Source organism: Mesocricetus auratus, unplaced genomic scaffold (assembly GCF_017639785.1).
Source record: "Mesocricetus auratus isolate SY011 unplaced genomic scaffold, BCM_Maur_2.0 Super-Scaffold_100025, whole genome shotgun sequence".
In the NCBI taxonomy this organism is placed as follows: Eukaryota; Metazoa; Chordata; class Mammalia; order Rodentia; family Cricetidae; genus Mesocricetus; species Mesocricetus auratus.
In genome coordinates, this window is record NW_024429206.1 from 841,928 (window position 1) to 868,262 (window position 26,335).

A 26,335-nucleotide genomic window follows, 5' to 3' on the forward strand; every position below is an offset into this window, starting at 1 on the left:
CTAAGTGCTAGCCTGCTGTTACACACTCCAGGCTCACATCCCAGTGAAGAGCTGCCAGTTTTCCACATGCTAATACACATCACAGCAGTCCTGAGGCTGCAGGGGCCAGGCCTCACCTGTCCCCAAGGTCTTCCCTCTGACCTTCTCTACCAGCTCCCCAGTTAAGAACCATTGATCCACAGCTGTGTGTCTACACCATAGATCCAGAAACGCTTTTTAAACTTTGAGGCAAGTGTTTAAGGTCTGACAGACTCCTCCCTGCATGCTGGGCTGTCTGTGCCTTCCCTAGCCAAAAAAGAAAGAAAAGGTAAAACAAAAAACAAAACAAAACTCGAGCAAAACAAAATCAAATTTAATGGTCTTAAATGCAAAAGTAAAAACAAACAAAAAACACAAAAAAGCAAAAGAAAATTAACAGAACAGAACCCCAAACGTCAAGGCAGTTATGAAGAGAACTTTGAGGGTTAATCCTTAAAACTACAAATCAAAGGTTTTTGTTAATAGATAACTGGCAAGAAGTACTTTTCTGCTGAGTGTCCATACAAAAGCAAAGTTTCAAAACAAAAATCTGACTAAGACTGGAAAAAGTCTAGTGCTCACAAGGAGGGATGCGAGAAATACAATGCTCAAATGTTTCTGTGTCATTAAAAACAGCTATCACTGTGCATTCACGCTGGGTTAAATGGTCTTGGAACTCGAGAGGTTGCATGAACAACAGTATCCGATGTGTGGCACCATGCATGCAATGTGTGGACAGAGCTCAGGATGTCAGAGGAGTTGGACATCTTCAGGCATGCCCGGAGCTCAGGTCTGACTCTGGAATATACTGGAGCTGCCCTGAAACTCTTTGGTCCGTTCTCATTGGTGCCTGGACTTATAAAACACCTTTGTGTCCTCTGGAGGGCTTGACCCAGCCCAACATGCGGACCCCACCCCTTCCTGGCGAAGGCCCAGAGAATAGGCCCTGCTGCTGCTCCCAACACCACAGAGCCAGGACTGAGTGTGCAGGAGTCAGCAGTGGGACCTCCTGGGGAGGGCAGATTTCCTGTCAACTAAAGCAGAAATTGCTTAAAATGGTGAAACAATCGTGAAAACACATTCTCCATCTGTCTAACGTCTTTAGGTTAAAAACTAGAACTAAGAAGAAAAAAAGGTTTTTGTTTTGTTTTAAATCTGGTCTGTGGAGACATCGAATGAAATAGGTGTTAGACAGTCTTAGAAGTTAAAGCATGCTTCCGTTCCACCACCATCCAGAGGGACTGGTTAGTCAATGCAGTCTACGTAGGTTTCGGTTTAATATATACTTTAAAGGAAATAACTTAATAAACTTAAAATTGGTCTAACATTTGTGGGATTTCAAGCATTTGAACATGTTGGTTGCATCCCAGAGTATAAAAACCTTTTGCACTTCTCATTTAGACTAAGACAAACACTTGTGAAAATTGGCGCAAAATGAGTTGTACACTAACAAAAAAGTTTCAACTTCTTCACTCTTAATTATCTATTCCGTACAAAAAAAGAAAAAAGAAAAGAAAAAAAGAAAAGCATGAGCGAGTTATTTGTGGGACTTGTTGGTTTTGAAGGAAACCTGTAAAATTTTGTCCCCCAGGCGGTAGCCGTTCAGACTTGCTATGGCCATTGCAGCTTCTTCATAGTTTGTCATGGTCACAAAACCAAACCCTTTGCACTTGTTGGTGTTGAAATCACGAATCACTTTCACATTGGTGACTGCACCAAAGGGGCCAAACATCTGCCAGAGGATCCCCTCATCAGCGTCTTGCCCAAGGTTGTAGATGAAGATGCACCAGCCCGAGGAAGCATTGCCGGGGACATTGACACCAGAAATCCCACTCATGTGATCTACACCCATAGGGGAGAACCTAGCAAACAGAGAGCACACGTTCAGGTCAAGGTTATAAGGCTGGTAGTGTACCTGCACAGGAGGGGAAGAGGAAGGATGGACAGGGTTGGATGACAGTACATTGGTTTAAGGATAGTGGGCCTCTTAACCGCTCTACACAGCCAGCTCCTCTAAGCTACGGATGCTGAAGGCTGGGATACCATGTGAGTCAAATGACTTAAAAGGCAGCATATATACTAGCTGTACAAGGTAACAGTGTTCACTGAGACTTTGTTTTCACTTTAATTATCCCTTTGTCCCACCTTCCCTCAGACCTGCCCACTTTCCAAACAGCTCCCTCTTACTTCATGTATCTTTTTATCTGAATATTTGCATGTAAGAGAAAACATACACTGTCTGCACCTTTGAGTAACTCTTGACAGGAACCTAGTAAGACAGTGGCTGGGTTTGTTAGGATCCGACTGAGGTGTCCAGCCAGTGCCATCAGACAGCACTGGTGCTCCCACTGCTGGGTTGTGCCTCATGTGGGGTCTACTTAGTTGTTTCTGTGGCGTTTCCCGTTTTCACACTAGTTTTTATGATGCCGGGGAAGGAACTAAAGATGGGCAGCCACATATCCCACGTTTGAAGTTCTGGGAGTTTCTTCCACATGCCCAGTGCAGGTGGCAGTACTCACTAGAGACCTTTCATTATCACTTCCTTTGAGGGAACTTCACATTCTGTGTGTGAGTGTGTATACATTAACCCATGCAGGTGAAGGAGGAAGTCTTTCCCCTCAAGTGTAGTTCCTTCTCACTGTTTTCTTGTCTTCTGTTTTTCTACCCCACCCCCCAAGACAGGGCTTCTCTGTGTAGCTCTTGTCCTGGAACTCACTCTGTAGACCAGGCTGGCCTTGAACTCAGAGATCTGCCTGCCTCTGCCTCCTGAGTGCTGGGATTAAAGGTTTGCACCACTACCTCTGATTTTAGTCCTTCCTCACCGTGATACTTCTGCCTGAGGAGTGAAAGCCCAGGATTTTTTGGAGAGAGTACAAAGCTGCACACAGCTAATACAGGTCACAGTAATTCCTTCCCCCAGCTCTGAGATGGCTCAAACCACCTCACAAGGGGGCAGGTCAAGCTACTAAGACCTATAAACTCAGTAGACAGGAACAAGGCTAGAGGAATATCAGCAATTTGACAACCACAGGGAATTTTCCCCACAGTGACAGATACACTACCACCCCCCGCCCCCGCTCTACCCTCATATCCACTCACCACCCTTTTCTCCCTTATCTCTCCACCATACCCTGTTTCTTACTCGATAGCTCACGCTGGCTCAGGATTCATGGTATCCGTGCCTCAGCCTGAGTGCTAGGACAGCAGATGTGTATAACAAGCTGTTAAACATATGGATTAAAAATTGTGGATGGGGGGGGGCTTGAGAGCACTGAGCTCTTCCAGAGGCCCTGAGTTCAATTCCCTGCACCCACATGGTAGCTCACAGCCATCTATAATGAGATCTGATGACCTCTTCTGGTGTGCAGGCAAACATGCAGATAGAACATTGTATATATAATAAATAAATCTTAAAAAAAAAAAAACCAAACAACTGTGGATGTAGTAGAAAGAATTAAGGATAATAATAAAAGGAGGAGCTCTGGGAAAATAATGGCCTGAGGGAATATGTAAGACAGTTTGAGGACATCTGTGGAGTTGCACAGTACAATCAAAGAAAGATTATTTGCTCCAAAATGATACCAGACTCTGGGCTATGGTATCTAATTCTACTTTACTTTCAATATGGTAAAAGAAGGTTTCAAGGCTAGTTTCAATGTGGTGAGAAAGAACCAAGATACACTATTTGCTTGGTTTTAAAAACTGTATAATTGGTTTCAATAGCCAGCAGTATGATGTTGTAGTGGTCGATGGCCTTCTGTGGTTAGAGTCAGTCTTGGGCCGAAAGATTATGGTACTATTGATGTGAGTGGTAAGATGGTACCCAGAGGAGATACTAAGCTGAGCTAGTTTTCAGTGACAACTAGAAAGAGGTGCTGACTAGTCACCTAGATTTTCACAGGGCAACTACAGTAGGCCTACTATAGCTACAGGTTCTCCACCTGCATTTCCTTTTTTTGTTGTTAGCTTTTGAGACAGGGTCTCACTGTATGGATATTTAGCTGGCCTGGACTCACTATGTAGATCGGGCCTGCTTCAAACTAGAGATCCACCTGTTCTGTCTCCTAAGTGCTAGGATTAAGTGTGTCCTAACACACCCTTTTTTTTTTTTTTTTTTGGTTTTTCGAGACAGGGTTTCTCTGTATTGTTTTGGAGTATGTACTGGAACTCACTCTGTAGACCAGGCTGACCTCGAACTCACAGAGATCGGCCTACCTCTGCCTCCAGAGTGCTGGGATTAAAGGCGTGCACCACCAACGCCTGGCTCTAACACACCCATTTTCCCCCCTGTTTTATGGCAGGGTCTGATATAGCCCAAGCTGGACTCTGACTCTCTATATAACTAAGGATAACCCTGAGCTTCTGGTCCTCTTGCCTCCACCTTTCAAGTGCTAGTGACAAGTTTGTACTTATGTACCTAGCTTATGTGGTGCTGGACTGGAACCCAGGGTTTCATACATACTAGGTAAGCACTCCTCCAACCAAATGATGTCTTCAGCAACCACATCTGCAATTCAACCAATTTTGGATCAAGGAAGATATTTTGGGGAAAAAGATCCTTCCCTGAACTCCCCCCCAATTTCTCCCTGTCTTACCTATGTACAGACTTTTTTGGGTCACTACTGCCTGAACAGCACACTATCTGTTTCTGTGATAATCACAGAGTATCAGGTATAAATCACGTGCAGAGCTATAGATGAGTGATGAGAGGATGTGTATGGGATCAATGCAAACGCTACTCTATTTTGTATGCTGGACTCCAGCATTGCTGATTCTGGAATGTGAGATAGGGGTGTGAGGGGGTGTCCTAGCGCTAATCCTCTAATGAACACCAAAGAATGACTATATATTGAAAACATCTAGGATACTATTTTAGTGTCTTAAAGGTTCTCCTGCTTCAGCCTTTCCAGCGCTGGAGTTTCAGACATGCATCTCTAGTCCAGCAAGAGTCTCATTTACAGGAACTGTTTTTATTGGCTGAACTTCTTAAAGCTGAGAGGTGATTTTTTGAATGCAGATAACCACAAATATCTATCTCCCCAATTCTTGTTTCCTAAGGAGATCGCCCTCATCATCTCAGATGGAGAAAGAACCCTGTCCTAACTGCCTGCTCTCTGTCCACTTGGGCCTTTCTTCCTTTCCTTATCTTGCCACATTCCCAATTCCTTGCCTACCCTCCCACACGATTTCCTTCTGGCCTCCAGCATCTTTAGACTCCTAAAATGGCCTGTTCTTTCCTCATGCCTCCCCAGCCTGTCTTTAAAGCAGGAGCTAGAGGCAGGCCAGCTTTGGAACTAGAGCCAGATAAAAATGCTATATGGCTATACTGTGAAAATAACCTTCAAGACAGACTGTGTAGAAAGAGCTGGATCTGTTCATCCCCACTGCTTAAAACAAAGATGGGAGGGCTGGAGAGATGGCTCAGAGGTTAAGAGCATTGACTGCTCTTCCAGAGGTCCTGAGTTCAATTCCCAGCAACCACATGGTGGCTCACAACCATCTGTAATGAGATCTGGTGCCCTCTTTTGGTATGTGCAGACATACATGGAGGCAGGATGTTGTGTTCATAATAAATAAATAAATCTTAAAAAAAAAAAAACCCCAAAGATGGGAAACCTACAGAGTAAAGCAGAAAAAAGTCTTTATCCACCTAAGGCAAAGCCCTTGCCACCTTAACAAAAATGGAAGAAAATGGCACCTAAACTCGGATTTTCATTGCTCCTAAGGCAGTAACACCCTGATCCTAGTATCTCTGTCAGTGATCTAGCTGGTTTTGTTCTAACTGAGTTTGTAACTGACACCATTTTCAGTATGAAGATGAAAGGATTGAGGAAAGCAGACTTTCTTTGGGCCAGGGTCTTTGAGCAGCAGACACTTAACATTCAGTTATAAATATGGCCAATCAGCTTTTGATATGATATGGCAGAGTACTCAAACACCACAGGCGTTGGTGGCGCACGCCTTTAATCCCAGCACTTGGGGGAGGCAGAGGCAGGCGGATCTCTGTGAGTTCGAGGCCAGCCTGGTCTACAGAGTGAGTTCTAGGACAGCCTCCAAAGCCACAGAGAAACCCTGTCTCGAAAAACCAAAACCAAACCAAACCAAACAAATAAAAAGAAACCAAACACCAAGCTCCACTCCCCAGGACAGCATAAACTGTGTGTAGGAGTGGCAGACCCGTTTGCCAGCATTTCGGAGGCCTTCCTTCCTTCCTTCCTTCCTAAAATATTTATTTATTATGTATACAAGCCAGAAGAGAGCACCAGATTTCCTAACAGATGGTTGTGAGCCACCATGTGGTTGCTGGGAATTGAACTCAGGACCTCTGGAAGAGCAGCCAGTGCTCTTAATCACCGAGCCAACTCTCCAGCCCCTATTCTTTCTTTTTGTATCTTTTTGTTTTTCAAGTTTCTTTGTGTAGCCCTGGCAGTCCTTGAACTCATTCTGTAGATCAGGCTTGCCTTGAACTCAGAGGTTTGCCTGGGATTTAAGACATGCACTGCCAGGCCTGGCTCTAGGACACTTTTTTTTTTTGGTTTTTCAAGATAGGGTTATACAGAGGTATAACAGCCTAGCTGTCCTGGGAACTTGCCCTGTAGACTAGGCTAGCCTCGAACTCATAGGGATTTACCTGCTTCTGGAGTGCAGGGATTAAAGGCATGTATCATCACTGCCCAACTCAAGGTTATTCTTACCCATTAGCTACATAGTGAGTTCTAGGTCATCTTGGCCTATATTAGACCCTGTCTAAAAGGGAAAGAAGAAATAAACAAGTAAGTTGTATGACTGGGCTTGCCTTAAAAGTCACTGAGCAAATGTAAAGTTTACTTACAACAGGTCTTGTCTAAGCACACATTGACTGTCATCTTCTCTCACAGATACAAGAGATTCCCCCCCCCCACCCCCTTTTCTTTTTGAGATAGGGTTTCTCTATGTAACAGCCCTGGCTGTTCTGGAACTTATTCTGTAGACCAGGCTGGCCTCAAACTCAGAGATCTGCCTGCCTCTGCCTCCCAAGTACTGGGACTAAAGGTATATGCCACCACCGCTAGAACACAGTTCTAAAATATATGTATTTATCTATTTTTATGTGCATGGGTGCTTTGCCTGCATGTGTGTGCCTGGTGCCCCCATGGACCAAAAGAGGGGATTGGATTTTCTGGTACTACGGTTACAGATAGTTGTATTGCAACACGTGGGTGCCAGGAGTTGAGCCCACATCCTCTGGAAGAGAGGCAGTGCTCCTAACTGTTGAGTCATCTCTCCAGGGCCATGACTGAATAAACAAAAGAAAAGAAAAGAAAAGAACAAAACAAAAAACCTGGCACACTAAGGATTAAAGGATTGCTATTCCTGCTGAACTATTCCAGTAATATGACTTCATATTACTGAAACCAAGCACTGGAGACTATCAGCAGCCAGTGGCGTCTGTGCCATCTTTTCAACTCCGAGGACAGACAATGCCTCAATGGATGTATGGTTGGCCCCCTGCAGCTGTGGGCTATCTGTGGACATGACCCACTACAGTCTGGATATACCCATATTGTCTGTGTACATACTTGTCATTATCCCACACATAACACATCACAGCAACTACCTTCACAGCGCATAGACTGTATTAAGTGTTAAGAGTCATCCAGTCTATGGGAGGATATGTGTAGGTGATGTACAAAGATCTTATAGGAGAGCTGAGAAACCTTACATTTGGTGCCTGCAGAGGACCTGGAACCCACTTTCTGACCACTGTTATTGAGGGTCCACGGCAATATATTTTGCTTTCCCCTGAGAAAGTTTTGCTTTGTATCCCAAGGTAGACTTTAATTCTTGATCCTTCTGCCTGTGTCTCTCCAGTGATGGAAACTGCAGGTGTGAGGACAAAGTCAGGAAAGATACGACTCTGCTAGTATCAGCCTTGTGTCCCCAGTATTTTGTCCTCTGAGCAGTCCCCTCAAGACAGGGCTATGTGTAGCTTGAAGGAATGTAGTAGGCTACAAATAGCCCACGAGAATGTCAACCTATGGACCCACCTGAATCTCTGCGCCTGGTGGTGCACAGGGCCTCCAAACCGCCTAGCAGGCGAGTGGTACAGCTGCGAGAGGAGAGCCATGTTTTTGTTCTGGTTGGGATTGGCTGCAAACTTCACTGTGATGGGCTCGGAGGAACCTGGGGGTTTATGACCATTGAAACTGGTAATTGCCTCTTCTGCTTCCGACCGTTTGTCAAACCGGATAAATGCAACCCCTCTGGACAAACCTTTTCAACAAACCAACAAAAATGGAGTTAGGGGGAAAAATGTAAGGACAGAAAAACAAAACTAAACAGAGAAGCAAAAGTCAAGTCTGTAGGCTGTGGTTCAAACTGGGCACCTACATAATGAAATAAATCGAAATCAAACCCAAATACGCAAGCAAATAAAACAATGACTAGTGGAAGATTAAAATTTCAGACTCCCTTCAGCTGAAGCAATAACTCCCCGGGAGGAGGAAAGGAGTAAACCGTGCTTTGAAGAAAATTTAGAAATGGGTGAGGGCTACAAACACTGAAGAGTTGGTGAGAAGGTGTTAAGGGGCCTTTCTGAGTGACATCTCTAAACTGGATTTCTGGATATGGTATGGAAAAAAGGCTGCCCCAACTTGACTAAACATTCTCATTCACATGATCAGCAAAGGCTAACCTGGATGGAGGTGATCCTTCTCTAGGCAGACATTTTTTTGATTGACATAGGGCTGGCTCAAACTTATAATGTTGTCTGACTTTGAAATTCCTACTAATGTTGCTTCTACCTGTCAAGTGCTTCAATTCCAGATATGTGTCACTATGCCTAGTTTATGTGTGCTAAGGACTGAACTCAGATCCTTCTGCATGCCAGGCAAACATTCTACTAATGGTGCTTTATCCCTGGTTTAGGCAAAGGCCCACAGAGTATAGTTAAAGAGTAACAATGATGGCTTAGAGCACTGGATGACCTGTTAAGTGAGCATGCTGCCAAATGTTCTCAAGTCTCCTCCCCATCTCGGTACTTTCCCTAATTACGTCTTAGAAGATCCCCAAATGCCATATGATTCATGTATGAGCACAGCAGTCAGGGACGCTATGGATACTTTCTTCTGGGTTCAATGCCAGCACTGCAAAACCCAACAAAAGTTACCCCTACTGAAAATGCATAACATGCACTAATTTAGGGATTCCAGACCTAGCAAGATGCCATGTGCTAGGAAGATTCTGGTACTTGAGCACATTTATAAATCTTAAGCCTTTAAGAGCACCCCAAGACCGATCCTTGGCAGATGCTGTCTGTATTTTCTCTTACAAAGCAAAATTGCCAGCTTGGTTGATCCTGGAAACTGACTTAAACTGACTTAAGTTTAGGCCAGTATGATTCAAAGTTGTAGTTGGTTGGCACAAGGTCACCTTTAGAGTAACTGTCACTCTACTTCTTAGACCTGTGTCTAAGTTGAGGAAAAGCCCATGTCCAAGTGTGGTTTCTTTGGCTTTATGCAATTGCTTTCAAATAAAAACTACCTGAAAGAAAAAGGGATGACAGCTCATGCAGGAGGTACAAAATCCGTGTCTGATGAATTCATACTTCTGAAGATAGCTCTGTGATTTGGACTTTATTTTTAATTGAAAGTCGCCCCCCCCCCCAGACAGGGTTTCTCTGTATTGCTTTGGAGGTTGTCCTGGAACTCACTCTGTAGACCAGGCAGGCCTCAAACTCACAGAGATCTGTCTGCCTCTGCTTCCTGAGTGCTGGGGTTAAAGGCGTGAGCCACCAACGCCCAGCCAAAAGTATTTTTTTCATACAATAGTTTATCATTGTTTCCCCTCCCTGTTCTCCTTCCAGATTCTCCCCTCATTCCCACCCACAACTCCATGCCTTCTCTCTCTCATTTTAGAAAACAACCAGGGAAATAAAAACAAATAAACAAATTGGGAAAGAACAAAAGTGTTATAAGACAAAAAAGCTCCAAAAAATACCACTGAGTTAGTTTTCAGTTGGCTGTCTACTTCGAGGCATGGGGCCTGCCCTTAAGTGTGGTCTGTATACCCAGTCACACTCCATTAGAAAAAACAAATTTTTTCCTTTGTGAGATGATTTCTTGGTTAGGGATGGGACACAATGTCCACTTCCCTCTCTCAGTGCCCAGACATCATCTGGCTTGGACTTGTACAGGCCCTGTGTATGCAGCTACCATCTCTATGAGTTCATATATGTTTCTCAGTCCTTCTGTATATATGTTTCTCTTATTGGTTGATGAATAAAATACTGATTGGCCAGGCAGGGAGTATAGGCAGGGCAATGAGAGGAAGAAGGAGAGAGAGGGGTGGAAGAAGAGGCCAAAGGAGTAATAAGTCTGGGCATTCTCCAGCAAGCCAAGACTACACAGGAAATACATAGATTAATAGAAACTAATAATTAAGACAGAGCTAGCCAATAAGACGCCCTAGCCATCGCCAACAGTTTAATGATTAACATAGCGTCTGTGTGTCTATTTGGGACTGAAGGGTGCTGGGACTTGGAGGGACAAGAAACTCCAGCTACAGGAAGGCAGTGTTTCCTTGATGTCTTCCATCCCCACTGGCTCTGTGACTCCTCTTCAGAAAGTTTCCTGCATTAGGCTTTATTTTTGCTAGTGTTTCCAGGATTAACAACAGAGACTAAGAACTGGCACACTTTCCAGATGTGTGAACTAATCGAATTCACAATTTTGAGTAAAGGAACAAAAATAATAAAAAATAAGAATTAGTTCTATTGACTGTGGATGTGAACATTAAGAAAACATTTAAAATATTTACTTTTATTCTACATGTGTGAGTGTTTTGCCTGTGTGTATGTATGTGTGCCAGTGTGTGCCTGTGGAGGTCAAAAGAAAGCATCAGACAGCCTGGAACTGGAGTTACAGATGGCTATGAGCTGACATGTGAATGCTGGGAACTGAACTGGGTCGTTCGGGTGTGTGGCAAGTACTCCTAAAACAGCCATCTCTCTAGCTCCACATGAAGACTTCAGTTTTTTTGAGACAGTTTCTCTGTATAACAGCCCTGACTATCCTGGAACTCACTCTGTAGAACAGGCTGGCCAGGAACTTACAGAGATCCCCCTGCCTCTGAGACAGGTGTGAGCTACCACCACAGGCTATGTGAAGCTCTTAAAAGAAGATCCTGGTTTTTCTTCTTTTAAAAGGCAGGGTCCCACCATGCAGTCCTGGATGGCTCCAAACTCATTGCGATCCATGTGCCTCTGCCTCCAGAGTGTTGGGATTAAAGGACTATGCCACCACAACTGACTGTTTTTGTTGTTGCTGTCTTAAACATTTATTTAGGCATTGTATGCATACCATACATGCAGGCAAAAACACTTATAACACATAAAACAAAATGTATTTAAAAACAATTGTGGTGGTTTGAATGAGAATGGCCCCCACAAGTACATATATTTGAACACTTAGTCCCCAGCTGCTGGAACCATTTGGGAAGGACCTTGCTGGAGGAAGGGTTGTGGATCATAATGTAAACTTTCTACTGTTCCTTCCCTATCATCATGAGCTCTAACCCTTTGAAATCATAAGCCAAATTAAGTACTTCCTTTTATAATTTGTCTTGCTCAGTGTTTTATCACAGCAATAGAAAAATAATAAAGACAGTGGTGAATAAAAACAAAAAACATTCACTTATTTACCGTGTGTTTGTTTGTGTGTATGTATCTACCGCAATGAAGGTGTAGAAGTCAGAGGATAACATAAGGGTTCTCTTACTTCTCTTCTTCCAGCATATTAGAACCCATGACTTAGATTTGTTTATCAGACTTGGGGGCAACTACCTTTACATACAAAGCCACCATGCCAGCCCCATATGCTACTCTGTTAAGTACTTTCTTTTTTCCCCCACCACAAGACACAGGACCTTACTCATAGTATGCAGACTCTACCACAGGACCATGGTCCCACCCTTGGTTGTTGAACTTCAAATGCTTTTCATCTACAGAACTTAACACAAATCTTCCCTTTCCATACCCTTCTCCCTTGGGAATGTTGAGCTTCATAAAGTCCTAGCAAAGAGTATAGTTTCTCGGGATGGAGAGATGGCTCAGCGGTTAAAAGCACTGGCTGTTCTTCCAGAGGTCCTGAGTTCAATTCCCAGCAACTACATGGTGGCTCACAGCCATCTGTAATGAGATCTGGTGCCTTCTAGAACACTATATACATAATAAATAAATAAAATCCTTAAAAAAAAAGAGAGAATATAGTTTCTCTCCAGCAGAAGTCCTGGGAGAGCAAGTGAATATCTCTTTAGATGGCTTCATCTGAGGAAGGAGGGACTAGGGAAGGGAGGGGGTCCCGCCATTTCTTTCTTGTAGCATCCTCTGCTAAAGCAGCCGAGAACAGCAGTGAAGGCCAAGGGAAAGAGTGAAATCATCCTGAGTTCACAGCTAACAAGGGAGAGGGGGTGATAGTGCAGTGTATCTCTTGTACAGGGGAAAGAGACAAAGTCTCTACAAACAGATGAGGGAGCTGTCTGTAGCAGCGACACGTTCTGCATGATGGGCCTAACTATGCCAGAGAAACAGAGGAGAGCCTCTAGGAAACATGGTATGTTCTTGGGGATGGGGCTCTGCTTCAGTTTCCCACACGCTGCACTGCTGGGCTACATCTGACAAAGGAGCCATATGTGATCTAGGGAGGAGTACCTGTGTTAGCTTGGTCAGGCACTGGGCAGTACCTCACTGCCTCTCTCAACACGTACTTCAGGGACTACTGACAGTTTTCAGAGCAAACTGGGGGGTACAAGTTCCTGCTAAGTAAATACTATATCGCAGTCTGCTGCGCACCCACAAGGAAGGAACCTAGGCCTTACTGGCACAGACTGCTCAGAGCAGGTGTTTATACACAGGTTGGGGTCCAAGTCTATACTGAGATGGTCCGGGAGGGACCTGCCAAGTGGTCAGGATGGAAGAGACAGGAATTCACTACTTTCTCTGGAGAAGAGCATACCTATCATGAAGACTGAGGAAGCCCATCTGAAACAGTCAGTGGTGTTGCTTCAGGTTAACAAGGTGGGGTCTTGGGACTCTTAAGAGGAGACACACTGATACTATGTACCTGGATTAAGAACTACAAGTGACAGGTGAACAGCAACCTTTCCAACTATTCCCAGGTCAGAGAAAACTGGTTGAGTGTACAGAGAAGGTACCAGAATTTTGATGTTTTTCCTACAACATGCCAGTCTAATTAATGCTGGGTGGCTTCGTCTTCTTTTTTTTTTTTTGAGACAGGGTCTCACTATGTTACTCTGGATGGTCTGGCATTCGCTATATAAACCAGGCAGATCTACTTGCTTTTGTATCTAACTGCTGGGATTAAAGATGTGCACCATAACACCATCCCCCAGGATTCTTTAATGCCATCTCACTTACCTAGCCCAATCAAATGAAAACTAAGGTCTTCTCATGTCCAATCTGTCCCTTTTTGGAGGCCAATTATTGATCTTTCTCTATCTTCCCTAGAACACCCGATCCTGGGCTCAGAGAGACGCCTTTGCTGCCTATCCTAGCTCCTGTCTGTACCTGTGGTCTGATCCACAAGGACCCTGGAGTTGATGATTCGCCCAAACCGAGAAAACATGTCCTCCACATCCTTCTGAGTCATGGTCCTCGGGAGCCCGCTGATGTACAAGTTGGCATCTTTGATGACCTCTGAGCTTGGGCGAGCATATGACACCTTAAAACAAAACATGTTAGAATTAGGGCTGACATGGGGCCAAAGCACCACAGGAAGGGACCAAATTTTGGTGTTATAAAGCCAATGTTGTGACAAGTAATTGCACACAAGACAATCTCTTGCAATGGCATTGTTCTGGAAGCTCACTACAGGCCAGCAGGGCACTCAGACTCCTTGTAGCCTTTTCTCAGGTGGTCCTCAGCATCTCTAACAAGCACAACATTATTCCTATTACATGAAGACAGAGAGACTATATAGGGCCACAACAGTTGGGATTCAAGTTCAAGCTGCCTGCTGAAAATAGGACCTAGGTCCCCACCTGCAAGGAAACATGTGGTATGGCAGACAAAAACTGAGAGCAACAACCCTTGCCAGCATGTAAGGCCCTATAAAAGCCCAGATAAGAACGCTGCATAGAGGGTCCTGTATTCAATGCTTGGTGTTAACACCTGTGCTAGGAGAAAGAAAGGAAGGGAAGCTCCAAAGGCAACAGTAAGGAATGGTTTTGGGTGCTTTCCCTGGTAGAGGCACTAGAGGTAGCAGAGACCTTAAAGACCAGGGACAGCCAAGGCATACTCATGAGACAGTATGGTTAGCAGGAGGCCTTTCTGCCCATAGAGAGGTGGCCTGGCAAGATGGGACCCAAGCTGAGTCAGGAAGCTGGGTTCAAAGTTGTGGGTGTGTGCATGAACCAAGTGCTCCAGAAATGGGGTGGGTGGGAGAAGAACTCAGATCTGTGTATTGAAGGCACAAAACTGCTTAAATATGGCAAGGAGCTACCCACTTCATGGGTAACACCAGAACTAGGGAGCTGTGGAGCATAGGAAATGGAGCTGGGTACAGTGGATGCTCTCCTGTCTATTCTCAGGCCTTGGGTACCAAGGTCCAACACATAGAGCAAGAGCTCTGTGGATACATGGCCACATAATCTAAATCAGGGGTTAACACACACATGTGACTGTTCTGTCTTGGTCCACAGCCTCCCCAGCTTCTCTATTCACAGAGGCCCAAATGTTCACGTCTAGCATCAACACTCTGAAGAATACCCATTCACTCATGCCTAAGGGTAAATACCCACAACTAAGGGCCTCCAACATTACAAAAGGCCTTGGTGAAAAACACTAAATTTTGGGCAGGACAGTTCAAAACAGAAGGTAGTCTCCCCACTACCAGGGCTGCCAGGTCTTCTAGGCTTTCCCAGGATTGGCTGGATCAGCAGGGAGCTGCCATCCAGGAACGGCCTACCTTGCTTAGTCTGTATACAGAAAAATATATCATTTCCTCAGAGATACATTCCAGGCACTTATTTTCTACCGTGTGCTGGGAAGCTACTAAACTGGTGCTAACTGCCAGGTGACAGAGCATCCAGCTTCAAGCCCTGGCCTCCTCTTCCTTCTCTCCCTCTGCCACACCCTGGGAAAACCATTTCACTTACTGGGGTGGGGGTGGGGTGAGAAAAAGAAAAAGTCAGCTTCTCATTCTAAACTGGGTGTCATACTCTATGGGGGCTGTGGTGAGGACCCTGAGATGCCATGTGGGAGGATCTGGCCTTCGATCCTGTTAAGTCTGAGTCATGTGAATCACAAAGCCCTGGCAGGCTGTGGAGCTGCACCTGAGCCTGATCAATCCATTTCCTCACTATAGGAAATGGCTGTTGTCAGGCTGTCACAGAGAAGATGGTCAGGAATGGAGCAGAACCCTTCACTCTGACCTCTGCAACCAGAGTATAACATAAGGACCAATGAAGACATAAGGGAAAATTTAGTCATGAAGAGCTGTCAGAAGTCACCCAGATCTTGTCCCTGGCAGCTAGTCCTGATTGGGGGTTCAGGGAAGGTTTGGTTGGTGAAGCAGTATCCACTGAAGGAGTACAGTCTCAAGGGTGACAAAGGAGAAATGCAGGCTGAGGGCCATCATGTCTGTCTACAAGGGGACCTAAGGGATGCCATGGGCTGGGAGTGAGGATTGCCTCAGTATACACTCCTGTCCTACAGCTTGTTAAAGTGAGGCTGAAAAGGCTATCAACCACTCTGGGATAGTTATTAAAGTGTACATGGACTCCCCAAGAAGCTCTAGAAGCACCTGACTTCAGAATGACTCCTGTTTAACACAGGAATGGATGAGGTGGGATCACAGCTTTTTACCTTAATGGTTTTGGACTGGAGTCTCAAGCCGTTCAGTGTGCTGATTGCTCTCTCTGCATCCTTTGCAGTCACATAGTTCACAAAGCCATAACCCAAGCTGTGTCCTGTGGAGAGAACATGACACCGGTACACTAGTTGTCGATGAGCAGTGAAGGGGAGGTACAAGGGCAAGGTCAGAAAAAGAGAAGACAATGTAACCCAGTGAAATTCCAAGGTAGGTACTCTGGGGAACTACTGTTGTGATGATGGCAAACTTTTTTATCATTGCAACTAACAAAGGTAACCTGTAATTTAAAGTTTCTTAAAAACTGGGCCAGTGAGAAGGCTCAGCCAGTAAAGGGCTTGCTGCCAAGCCTGATGACCTGGGTTCAATCCCTCAAACTTACATGGTAGAAGAACTGAATTAAAATATCCTCTGACCTCCAAATGTGAACTATAGTGCATGAGCATATACACAAAACAGATAAACTGTTGCTCAAAGGAAAAAAAAAGTGTTATGAACTGCATCTTGTGAAATGCTGGCCAGCAGACCCAAAGATACTGGCTGTATTATGGGGCCTGACAGATGAGCAGGTGATGACCAGTGGCCAGAGCCTATTGATTCTCTGAAACCTGAACTGCTGGAGTGGTAAGGCCTATGAGACTCTGGCACCATCTAGCACTGGTTCCCTTTCTTTTCTGAGTCTGGGGAAACTGGACCCAGTTAGCAGAAACTAAACTGAGAGAATCCTAAGCCTGCCAAAGGTTCACAGTCCTGGCCAAACTCCCCCAGCTTCTCCTGGCAGCAGAATCCACTACAACAATGTCATCAACACAAATTCAGAGATGAGAGGTGAAAAACATGAAAGCTAAAGTAACAGCAAAGAATCCTAATGCCCTCTTTGTCTACTGGGAGGGACATGGCATATAGGGAGAGGCCCAGGAAGATGAAGCAACTGAAGTGCTAGTCAGGAAGGAGCCTCAGAATCAGATGTCTAGCCATGAGCTCTTACTGAGGGAGACTGCAACTTGACTCACATCCTGCCAACTCATGCAGGTACTTACTTCATTCTGTGCTGGTACCTGAGAATGCAGTTGTAAGACAAGTCCATTGGATGCAGAGACCTCTGTGTTGTGAGTCTGCTGCAATCAGAACTCAGGAAGCCATCCCCTTTGCTAATAACAAGACCTGAACCAAGCAGAGAACCTAATGCATACTCACTGTTTTTAGTTTATTGGCACTTTCCAATACATTCGTGTGTATGTGTATTCATGTGCACACATGTAAAGCAAGTATTTGGAAAATAACCACATTTCAAGAATCAGTTCTTTCCTTCCACAATGTTGGTCCCAGGCACAGAACTCAGTTTGTCATGAGTGGTAGCAAGTACTTTTACCTGCTGAGCCTACCAATCCACCCTCCTTAGACACTTCATGTTTTATGACAATTTTAAATTTATAGAAAAACTACATAAATTAAGAGTTTCCAACTCACATTTAGCCTCCTCTATCAGAAATACCTTCCATACCATGGCATATTTTGTATAGTAAGTGAACCAATACTTGTTCAATGTTAAATAAATATTCATACTTGATTTCCATGTCCTTAGTTTTCTATGAGCCCCCTCATTCTCTTTTTTAAGTTAAAAATGTCATATATAGGGCTGGAAATGGCTCAGTGGTTAAGAAGCTCACAACAGTCTGTAACTCCAGTTCTAGGGGGATCCAACACCTTCACACAGACATAGATACAGGCAAAAAACACACACAAACAAACCAAAAACAACAACAACAACAAAAAAAACCCACAATCCCAAACCACTAATGCATACAAAATAAACATAAATGTGTTTTGACAAATCTCAATCTCCAATTCCGTCCCACTCCTTTTCCTCTACTGTCTATTCACGCTCAATTAAAAACAAAACCACTAAGTTCACTTAATGCTACCTGTTGAAGCAGGGTAGCCCCTCATCAGGAGTTGCATCCCCAAAGAAATTTACTCTCCTCCCCCCAGCAATAATCAACTACTACTAATTTCTTTTTTTTTAAATTTAAATTAGAGACAAGTTTGCTTCACATGTCAATCCCAGCTTCCTCCCACCCTGTCTCTTCCCACCCAGTCCCCACTCTGCTCCCTAGGGAAGACGAGGCCCTCCATGGGGGATCTCCAAAGTCTGTCATATCATCCGGGGCAGGGCCTAGGCCCTCCCGCAAGTGTCCAGGCTGAGAGAGCATCCCTCCATGTGCTCCTCCTTCTATCCTCCATCCATGCTGGGATCCAGACTGCTTTGATCCTGTGCTTGTCTTGTGCACTCAGCCAGTCATTCTGAGTTAACTGCAGCACAAACACAGTGTGAGTAACAGACCACTTTCTGTTTGGATTTACACATCCCTGTGAACTCACACCTGCTAACATTAACCTGTGGCTATGTCCTAGGCCTCAGAGGAGATCTGGAACCTTCACTCCTACTGACCTAGCATTCATGGTACCGGAGGGTACTCATATCGTACCACAGGAGAAGGTAATCATCACTCTAGCTGTAAACCCAGTGACCTACAATGATGACCTGCTGCAAGATATGGTGTACAATAGTGGCACAAATGTGAGAGTAATCAACAACTTTTTGACTGGATTTAAGACCCACTCCATGATATGGAACCCATACCTAATACTGCTTGAGTAGCCAAAAACCCAAGACTGGACAGGATATGGGCCTGGGAAAAACCAAATACTATTATTCTGCGAAAGGAACATAGCAATACAATGACTTCTAATGATATTCTGCTTCACTCAGACATCAACAGTGAAGCATCCTCCTAAAGCAATGAGAAATTAACTCAGGAACCAACAAATGGACAATACATAGAGTAAGAGACTTAGGAGCACTCAATCCTAGATGGGATACCTCCAAACTCTTCCTCTTGAGGCTTAGGGAGCCATGCAGAAGAGGAGGTGGAAAACTAAGAACCAAAGGGGAGGGCCTGTGCAGATTCAAGCCAGATGGTATAGCGAGTGAGCACAGTGTGGAGCTTATAAAAATGGGATACAGAGTACTACGCAACCACTGTGATGATGGGATAATATGATGGCCAGTAGGGAGGGACCATGTTCAGGTAGGAAGAACAGTTTCTTAGTACCATAGAATCATAGTACCGTGATCACTTAGTGGATATACAACAAATGGGGTCTGAAAGGAAATGTATCCAATGATAAGTTATGGATAATTTAAGCTTTATTTCCTGCTTGTAATGTTAACTGTTTCTGCTGGTTGTTGTTGTTGTTGTTACTGTTTATTTGTTGAGACAGGGTCTTACTATGTAGCCCGATTTTGCCTCTAAAGTGCTGAGATTCAAGGTATGAGCCCTGACATCCAGTCAGTTTTTTTTAAGTAATTAAGTTGCAAAGTGTGGAAAGGCATTCATGTAGAAGGAACATTGTTCAGTAGTCTTGAGAGCCAGAGTGGCATGTTGTGGAAATAAGCAACAGTCTATATACTGAGGGTGAGTGTAGGGCATTGTTGGACCCTTCCCCCATAGGGACTGCTGACCAGTTTGTGACTAGGAGTGAGCTTATACTGTTCCCCTCCTTCCAATTAGACCTGTAGGCAAGTTCCTGTTTTCTACTCATCCTTATTGTCTAAATTCAAGTTCCTGTTGTCCACCCATCCTTTGCTGGAGGGCCCTGGGAACGTGAGCTCCTGACCTTGGTAGTTTTCCACCTTGCCTGCTTACTGGTATTTAATGCTCCGCTCTTGAAAAATGAACTGCTGTCTTTTGTCTTCATTTAAATCCTCAGCCCCTCACCCGGATCACTGAGAAGTGTTGTAGCCTATACCATTCGTTACAGGGCATAAGCAGATGATCAGAAAGGGTATGGATTCAATCCTGACCAGAGGTACATGGCAACGAGATGACAGAGAGAAAAGGGAACACGAAGGTTGAGGGCTGACTTTAATCTCTCAAGGGTCACACAAGATAGTTACAGGTTGTACAGTAAACTACGATATCAAGATAGATGCTGTGATGGCAGCCTGTACCTAGTGTTTGCAGATACCTAGTGTTTGCAGATGAAAAGTGCCAACAGCAAACACAATGTCTCCAAGAAGGGTACCTGCACCTGGCTGGCCAGAAACACTGCAAACTTCCCAGTGAACAAAGTGAACATTCTCTTCATCCTAGTCACCCTGTCCCCTTTTCTGCTGTCACTAGTACCCAGTTGACTCATAGTAAAAATCTGCAAAATGAATATATCAGTACCTACCTCAGTGCAGTATGGGTTGCTATGGAAACCCACAAGCCAGCATCTCATGGTGACTAACTAGAAAGCCTAGAACCTGAAGGGTTTTAGAGGAAGGGATTGGTTGGGCCACATGGGAATCAAAGAAGTTCCTTTGATGTACTGAAGAAATCTTGAAGGAGTTAAGGTTTCGGTGGTTAGTGAGAGGCTACATCAATAAAGCAGGTAATGATGTCCTGGACTAGGATAACTCTTGGGGGAGAGGCAGAACAGGGAAAGTCTACAGAAACACAGAGGAGAATGAATTCTGAGACCTGGTACTTCTGAGTAGACCTTCTGTATAAACAGTGGTACTGTTAGCTAAGACAAAGACACAGAACAGTTATCAGTGTGGGATACATCAGTTGTGGTGTAGTAGGATCTGGAGCTCAGGAGAATCGCCTGGTCAGGAGAGGTAACAAACTAAACTCACCCAAATTATCAGCTCTGGAAAAGGAAGAGGGCCATGGAACAACCTGAAGTGCAAGGCGGAGGAGGGGGGGAAGCTGCAGCTGCAATAGACAAAGAGTGTGCCTTGAGGGCAGACAGTCAACCAGGGAAGAGGGTGTTTCTAGAAGGAAGTACTGAGAGGAAATTTGACATTGATAGCCTGTACATGGGAGGACAACACAGAAAGCTCTCATGTTCTCACCCCAGAGCTTTTCTGCTTTCTACAAAACTCAGAACAATATTTGGAGACGTATATTGTTCACAACTCAGGAGGTGCTACCAGTTTCAAGTGGGAGAGGTCAGAAATGATGCTCAACATCCCTCAGTCTGTAGCCAGGCTTCAGGCTGTAGCATCTAGCTCTAAATTTCAAAGTGCTAGAGGACATCAGGGAACCCAGGAAGGCCTTTGGAGACCTGGATGGGTGATCCTCAAGAGACCCAAGGAAAAGTGCGTGCTTGGACAGCTTAAGGATCATAAGTAGCCAGGGAGGGATCCAGGGCAGAGAGGAGACAGCTGTTAGTTCTACTGTGAAATAGTAGTGGTTATCAGCTCCACGTGAGGGCCAGTTGAGAGTTAGAGGAGAGAAAGCACACATAAAAGCTATGAAGAATGGGACTATCCATCATGCCAGTGAGTAGGTCTGAACTGGTCTCTAGCTAGAGAGATATAAAGGACTCTCTTACTGGGGTGGGCAGGCTGAGCTCCAGCTAGGGGAAAAGGAGACATGGGACTAGGCAGCATGATACCACAGATACAATAGATGAACAGTGAAATTTAAGGCCATAGCCCTAGAATCAGTAACCAAAAAAGTTTTGACAGCAGGAGTAAAGTAAGAGCGAAATGAGTGTCTCCGATAAGCCACTCATTCACCTGGAATGAAAGACTGTTAGTAAGAAGTTGATGAGCTTAACAGGTACTTTCTCCACAACTCCTAGCACTGCCTACAGGCCAGAGAGAAGCCTTGCATGTGGGAACGCAACTCACTTTCTAAGTCCACTTCTGCTGCCTCCAATGTTTCCAATTCCCCAAGAGTAGCTCTTTCAGGACTAACCTGCTTAATTTAGGAGTGTCTACTAAATATAGCTCATATTTCTCTGAAGCCCACAGAAAGAAGTCAGGGCACGAGAACTAAGAAGTAGGCTCCAAAGCTCAGGACTGAAGATGCTGCTGAGAACACCTTCCACCAAAACATAAACAGAGAAAGGTATCCAAAAGTGCTTTGGGCAGGACTCCTATGCAGGACAATGTTCTGAATAATCTAAAATTATTCAATCTGTGTATTATATAAAGTTTCTCTTTAGAAGGCATTAAAACAGACTTGGGAAAAAAAAAACAGACTTGGGGAAAAAGGCCTTTCGGTTTAAGGACCTCATCTAATCAATGCTTTCTCTGGGAATTGATCAGACCAGGGCTGTATAGGGTTATACAGGAATCAGTGTATTTGGGTTACTGGAAAAATGCTGAAGATTGATGAAGCAAGACAATGAATGTGCCAGACTGAATACATGTTTTTTGTTCACACATACCCCAAGTTTTCCATAGTACAAAAAGAGTATGCTAAAAACAAAAACCATTTAGTTTCCAAGATGAATCCAGATATCTAGAAACTAGATGACAGCTGGAATGCCTCAAAGTAGTGTTTATTTCCCAGTCAGGCAAAGTAGAGAAGGGGAACTGGGGAGGTCAGGAAGAGAGCAGACTCCTGAGGACAACACTGCACCCAAAAGGGGAAGAAATGAAGCAGGCAGGGCTTTGCAGCACTGAGCTCCTAAAGCCACACTCTCAGAACCTAAGAGGCCAAACCTAAGGAGGCCTTAACAGGAATCCGGCCTTTTACAAAAACCTATGAGGTAGGTAGAGTGAGGACTTAAAAGCCACTGGTCCCTGAATAGTCAGATGGTTACCCAAAAGCCATGAGTCACATAGTGAAAGAGCACAAGGCTTTCAGGCATCTTGCTCCTGATTCCAGAGTTCACTTGTGCATGAAGATCTGCATCCAGAGACAGACTTGCCAGTGCTGCACCTAGCAGGGCCCCTTCATGAGGGAACTTGACCAACCTGTGCACAACAATTTGGCTCCATACAGTTTTCAGAGCACTCCATTTCTGCTGTTTCCCCATTTTTCTCTTTTCACGTCTTATTTTGTATATGTGGTTTTGTTTTGTATTGAAGAGGGTCTCTCTACTCACTACTATCTGTCCTGGAACTCAAAGAGATCCACCTGCCTGTCTCCTGAGTGCTGGAACTAAAAGGCATGGGCCACCACACTGGCATGTGTTCTATCTTACTAAAAACCCAAGCTTTTTCTGAGGAACCTTATCTTCAGATTTTTTTTCATGATGTATTTTATTTATTTATTTTTGAGATAGGGTTTCTCTGTGTAGCTCTGTAGACCAGGCTGGCCTCCAACTCACAGAGATCTGCCTGCCTCTGCCTCCCGAGTGCTGGGATTAAAGGCGTGTGCCACCACTACCACCCGGCTGATGCATTTTACTTTATTTATCTATTTTTTGGTTTTTCGAGACAGGGTTTCTCTGTATTGTTTTAGAGGCTGTCCTGGAACTTGCTCTGTAGACCAAGCTGGCCTCGAACTCACAGAGATCCGCCTGCCTCTGCCTCCCGAGTGCTGGGATTAAAGGCGTGCGCCACCAACGCCCGGCTAAAGATTTATTTATTTATTACATATACAGTGTTCTGCCTACATGCCAGAAGAGGGCACCAGATTGCATTTTAGATGGTTGTGAGCCACCATGTGGTTGCTGGGAATTGAACTCAGGACCTCTGGAAGAGCAGTCAGTGCTCTTAACCTCTGAGCCATCTCTCTAGCCCTGCATTTTATTTTTAATTATAGAATGTGTGTGTGAGTGAGTGGTGGTGGTATTATGTGCACTTGAGTATGTGCCTGTGGAGGTCAGCAGAGAGCATCAACTCCCTTAGAGCCGCCTGATGGGGGTACAGGAACCAGACTGATTCTCTGCAAGAATGGCAAGTGCTCTTAACTGCTGAACCATTTCTCTAGGATATCCCCACTCCCTCCCACTCTTGTCCAGTCTTATACTGGGGCTATATAGGAAAGCAGTTTCAACAAAACTTCACAGCTATGGTTTCTAGCCTGCAGCTATTTCTGTACTAAGGAAGTCACCAGCAGGGAAGCCAGTGCTTAAGAGGACAGCAATCATAACCCCTTCCAGAAACCTCAAGGATCTTTACCTGCTACTTTATCCCGAATAAGTTTTGCAGATTCAACCTCGCCAATGCTGCTGAACAGACTTCGTAGTTCCTCCTGGGTCATATTCTGAGGGAGGTAGTTGACAATTAAATTCGTTCTTCCAATGTCATCCCTGCAGTCTTCGGCCATGTGGTCTTCATAACCATTAGACATTGTATTATTAAAAAATCTGCAAAAGAAAAAAAAAGATCAGGTAAATTCTAAATGTTGATCTGTGTATGTGAAGGCAAAGATAAATGACTACATTTGCACTTAAGGGACTTTCTTTTCTGCATGAAAAGATCAACTACTGGGGAGATGGATCAGTTTGTAAAGAGGCCACTGACATAAAAATGGAGACTTGAGTTCCTATCCCTGGCACCCATATAAAAGTTGGATGAGTCCAGGTGTTGGTGGCCTACGCCTTTAATCCCAGTACTTAGGAGGCAGAGGCAGAGGCAGAGGCAGGTGGATCTCTGTGAGTTCAAGGCCAGCCTGGTCTACAAATCGTATACCTGGACAGGCTCCAAAACTACACAGAGAAAACCTGTCTCGAAAAACTAAAATAAACAAAAAGTTGATGAGTTGGCACACACCTGTAGTCCCATTTCAGGGAACTGGGGACATGACAGAGGGACCTGTGGAACTCTTTGGCCAGCCTAGCTAAATCAATGAGCTTCAGGTTCAGTGAGAGACCGTGTCTCAAAAGATAAGGTGGAAAGTTTGTGGTGGACACCATCATACATGTTGCCACAGCCAGTATCCCACACTGATCTTGTTCTGTGTCTTACTCATAGCATTGTTATTTACAGAGTAGCTCTACTCAGTTGCACCCAGGTCTCAGAGAACGAGAACAAGAAATATTTTCCAGAGGCAAGTATTTTGAATACTTGGTTCCCAGATTTTCTTTCTGTGCTTCCCTAGTGTGGACGGAGATATGATTTCACACTTTACTACCCTAGTTACCTGCTGCCACATCTCCTTCACTGTTACAGACTCTCCCTCTGGAATCTTAATACAATAATGTGATAGTAGAGTCACTCAATACTGATCTCTAGCCCCCACATAAATTTGTAACCCTACACATGTGTAAGTACCTCCATGAATGAATATACACTCTCATTTTCTCTCCCTCTCTCTCACACACACACACACACTAACTGCAACAAATCTCAATCTCTCTCTCTCTCTCTCTCTCTCTCTCTCTCTCTCTCTCTCTCTCTCTCTGCAACGAATGTATCCAACTGCAAGATGTGGATGACAGGGAAAAGGTTGAAAATTTACCTTTAAATTATGTATGTGTTGCCTGCTTATATATAAGTGTACTTGGTGTACCTGGTGTCTGTGGAAGCCAGAAGAAGGTGTTAGGACCCCTGAAACTGGAGTTATTGACGGTTATAAACTACTATATGGGTGCTGGGAACCAAAACCTGAGTTCTCTAGAAATACTGAGCCACCCACTTCTTTTAATTAATTTTAAAATTACATTTATTTTGTGTGTGCATGTATGCATATGTGTACAAGAGCATGGAGGTCAGAAGACAACCAGTAGAAGTTAGTTCTCCCCTTTGAACGCAGTTCATCAATCAGACTTAGCAACAATCACCTTTACCCACTATGCCATCTTACCAGCTCACTAGTTTTACAATGTTTTTGTAAAACTAAAGCTACTCTACAAAATAATTCCACCAACACAAAAACAATTCCAAGTTCAACCATGTTCACCATCAGTCATCAGTACCCTCTCTCTCTCTCTCTCTCTCTTCTCTCTCTCTCTCTCTCTCTCTCTCTCTCTCTCTCTCTCTCTCTTAATGCAGTCTCACTTTTAAGATGCAGTTCAGGGTCATCTCAAACATGATGATCCTCCTGCTTTAGTTTCCCAAGTACTTGAATTACAGATGTGAGGTGTCACATTTGGATAAGAGTACTGTGGTGGAGGGGAGGGGGAGGGAGGCGACTCACATAACGGAAGACCTACAACTCACTAACTCACTGCGTAGTGGAGGCTGGACTTCTGATCCTCCCTCCTCTTTCCCAAGTGCTATGATTACAGCACCTGGTCTGGCTCAGTAAGAGAACCTTTGAAGAGGCCTGGGGATGCAGCTCATTAACAGAATACCCACAAAACCTTAGGTTCTATCCCCAGTAGGTACCATGCCTATCCACAAACATGGCTTTAAAGAACCCTATAAAGAAACCCAAATGTTGCCAAGCTGATCTCTGTGGGTTTGAGGCCAGCCTGGTCTACAGAGTTCCAGAACAGCTAGAGCTACACAGAGAATCCCTGTCTCCCCCCTCAAAAAAACCCACCCCAAATGTCATTCTAGTACAACAGCTCAAGCTCCCAAGAGCTCTCCACTCCCAACTGCTTTTCTTTGTCCCCATTGTGGACTACAGCTGGATACCAAAAAGCCTATGATGTATATCCCAACTTTGACAGCTGCCTGTTACATGTGCCCCTCAAACAACACAGCAATGGAACCAGAAAGAGATTAGGATTCCAGAGGGGTAGGAGGGGGAGGGGGAGGAGGAGGAGGG

At 44.5% G+C, this 26,335-nt stretch overlaps 1 protein-coding gene across 1 annotated transcript in view; it reads right to left on the reverse strand.

Moving 5' to 3' along the window:
* Positions 1–331: 331 nt before the first annotated feature.
* The window catches only part of Elavl1 (ELAV like RNA binding protein 1), a 36,473-nt gene continuing 10,469 nt past the window's right edge, over positions 332–26,335 (reverse strand). Inside the window, exons 2-6 of the mRNA XM_005085290.4 lie at positions 23,800–23,987; positions 15,881–15,984; positions 13,583–13,736; positions 8,046–8,271; positions 332–1,880 (exon numbers count right to left, since the gene is read on the reverse strand). Of these exons, the coding sequence (XP_005085347.1) occupies positions 1,556–1,880; positions 8,046–8,271; positions 13,583–13,736; positions 15,881–15,984; positions 23,800–23,971 (981 nt within the window). The 5' untranslated portion in view covers positions 23,972–23,987 and the 3' untranslated portion in view covers positions 332–1,555. The remainder of the gene's footprint in view (positions 1,881–8,045; positions 8,272–13,582; positions 13,737–15,880; positions 15,985–23,799; positions 23,988–26,335) is intronic.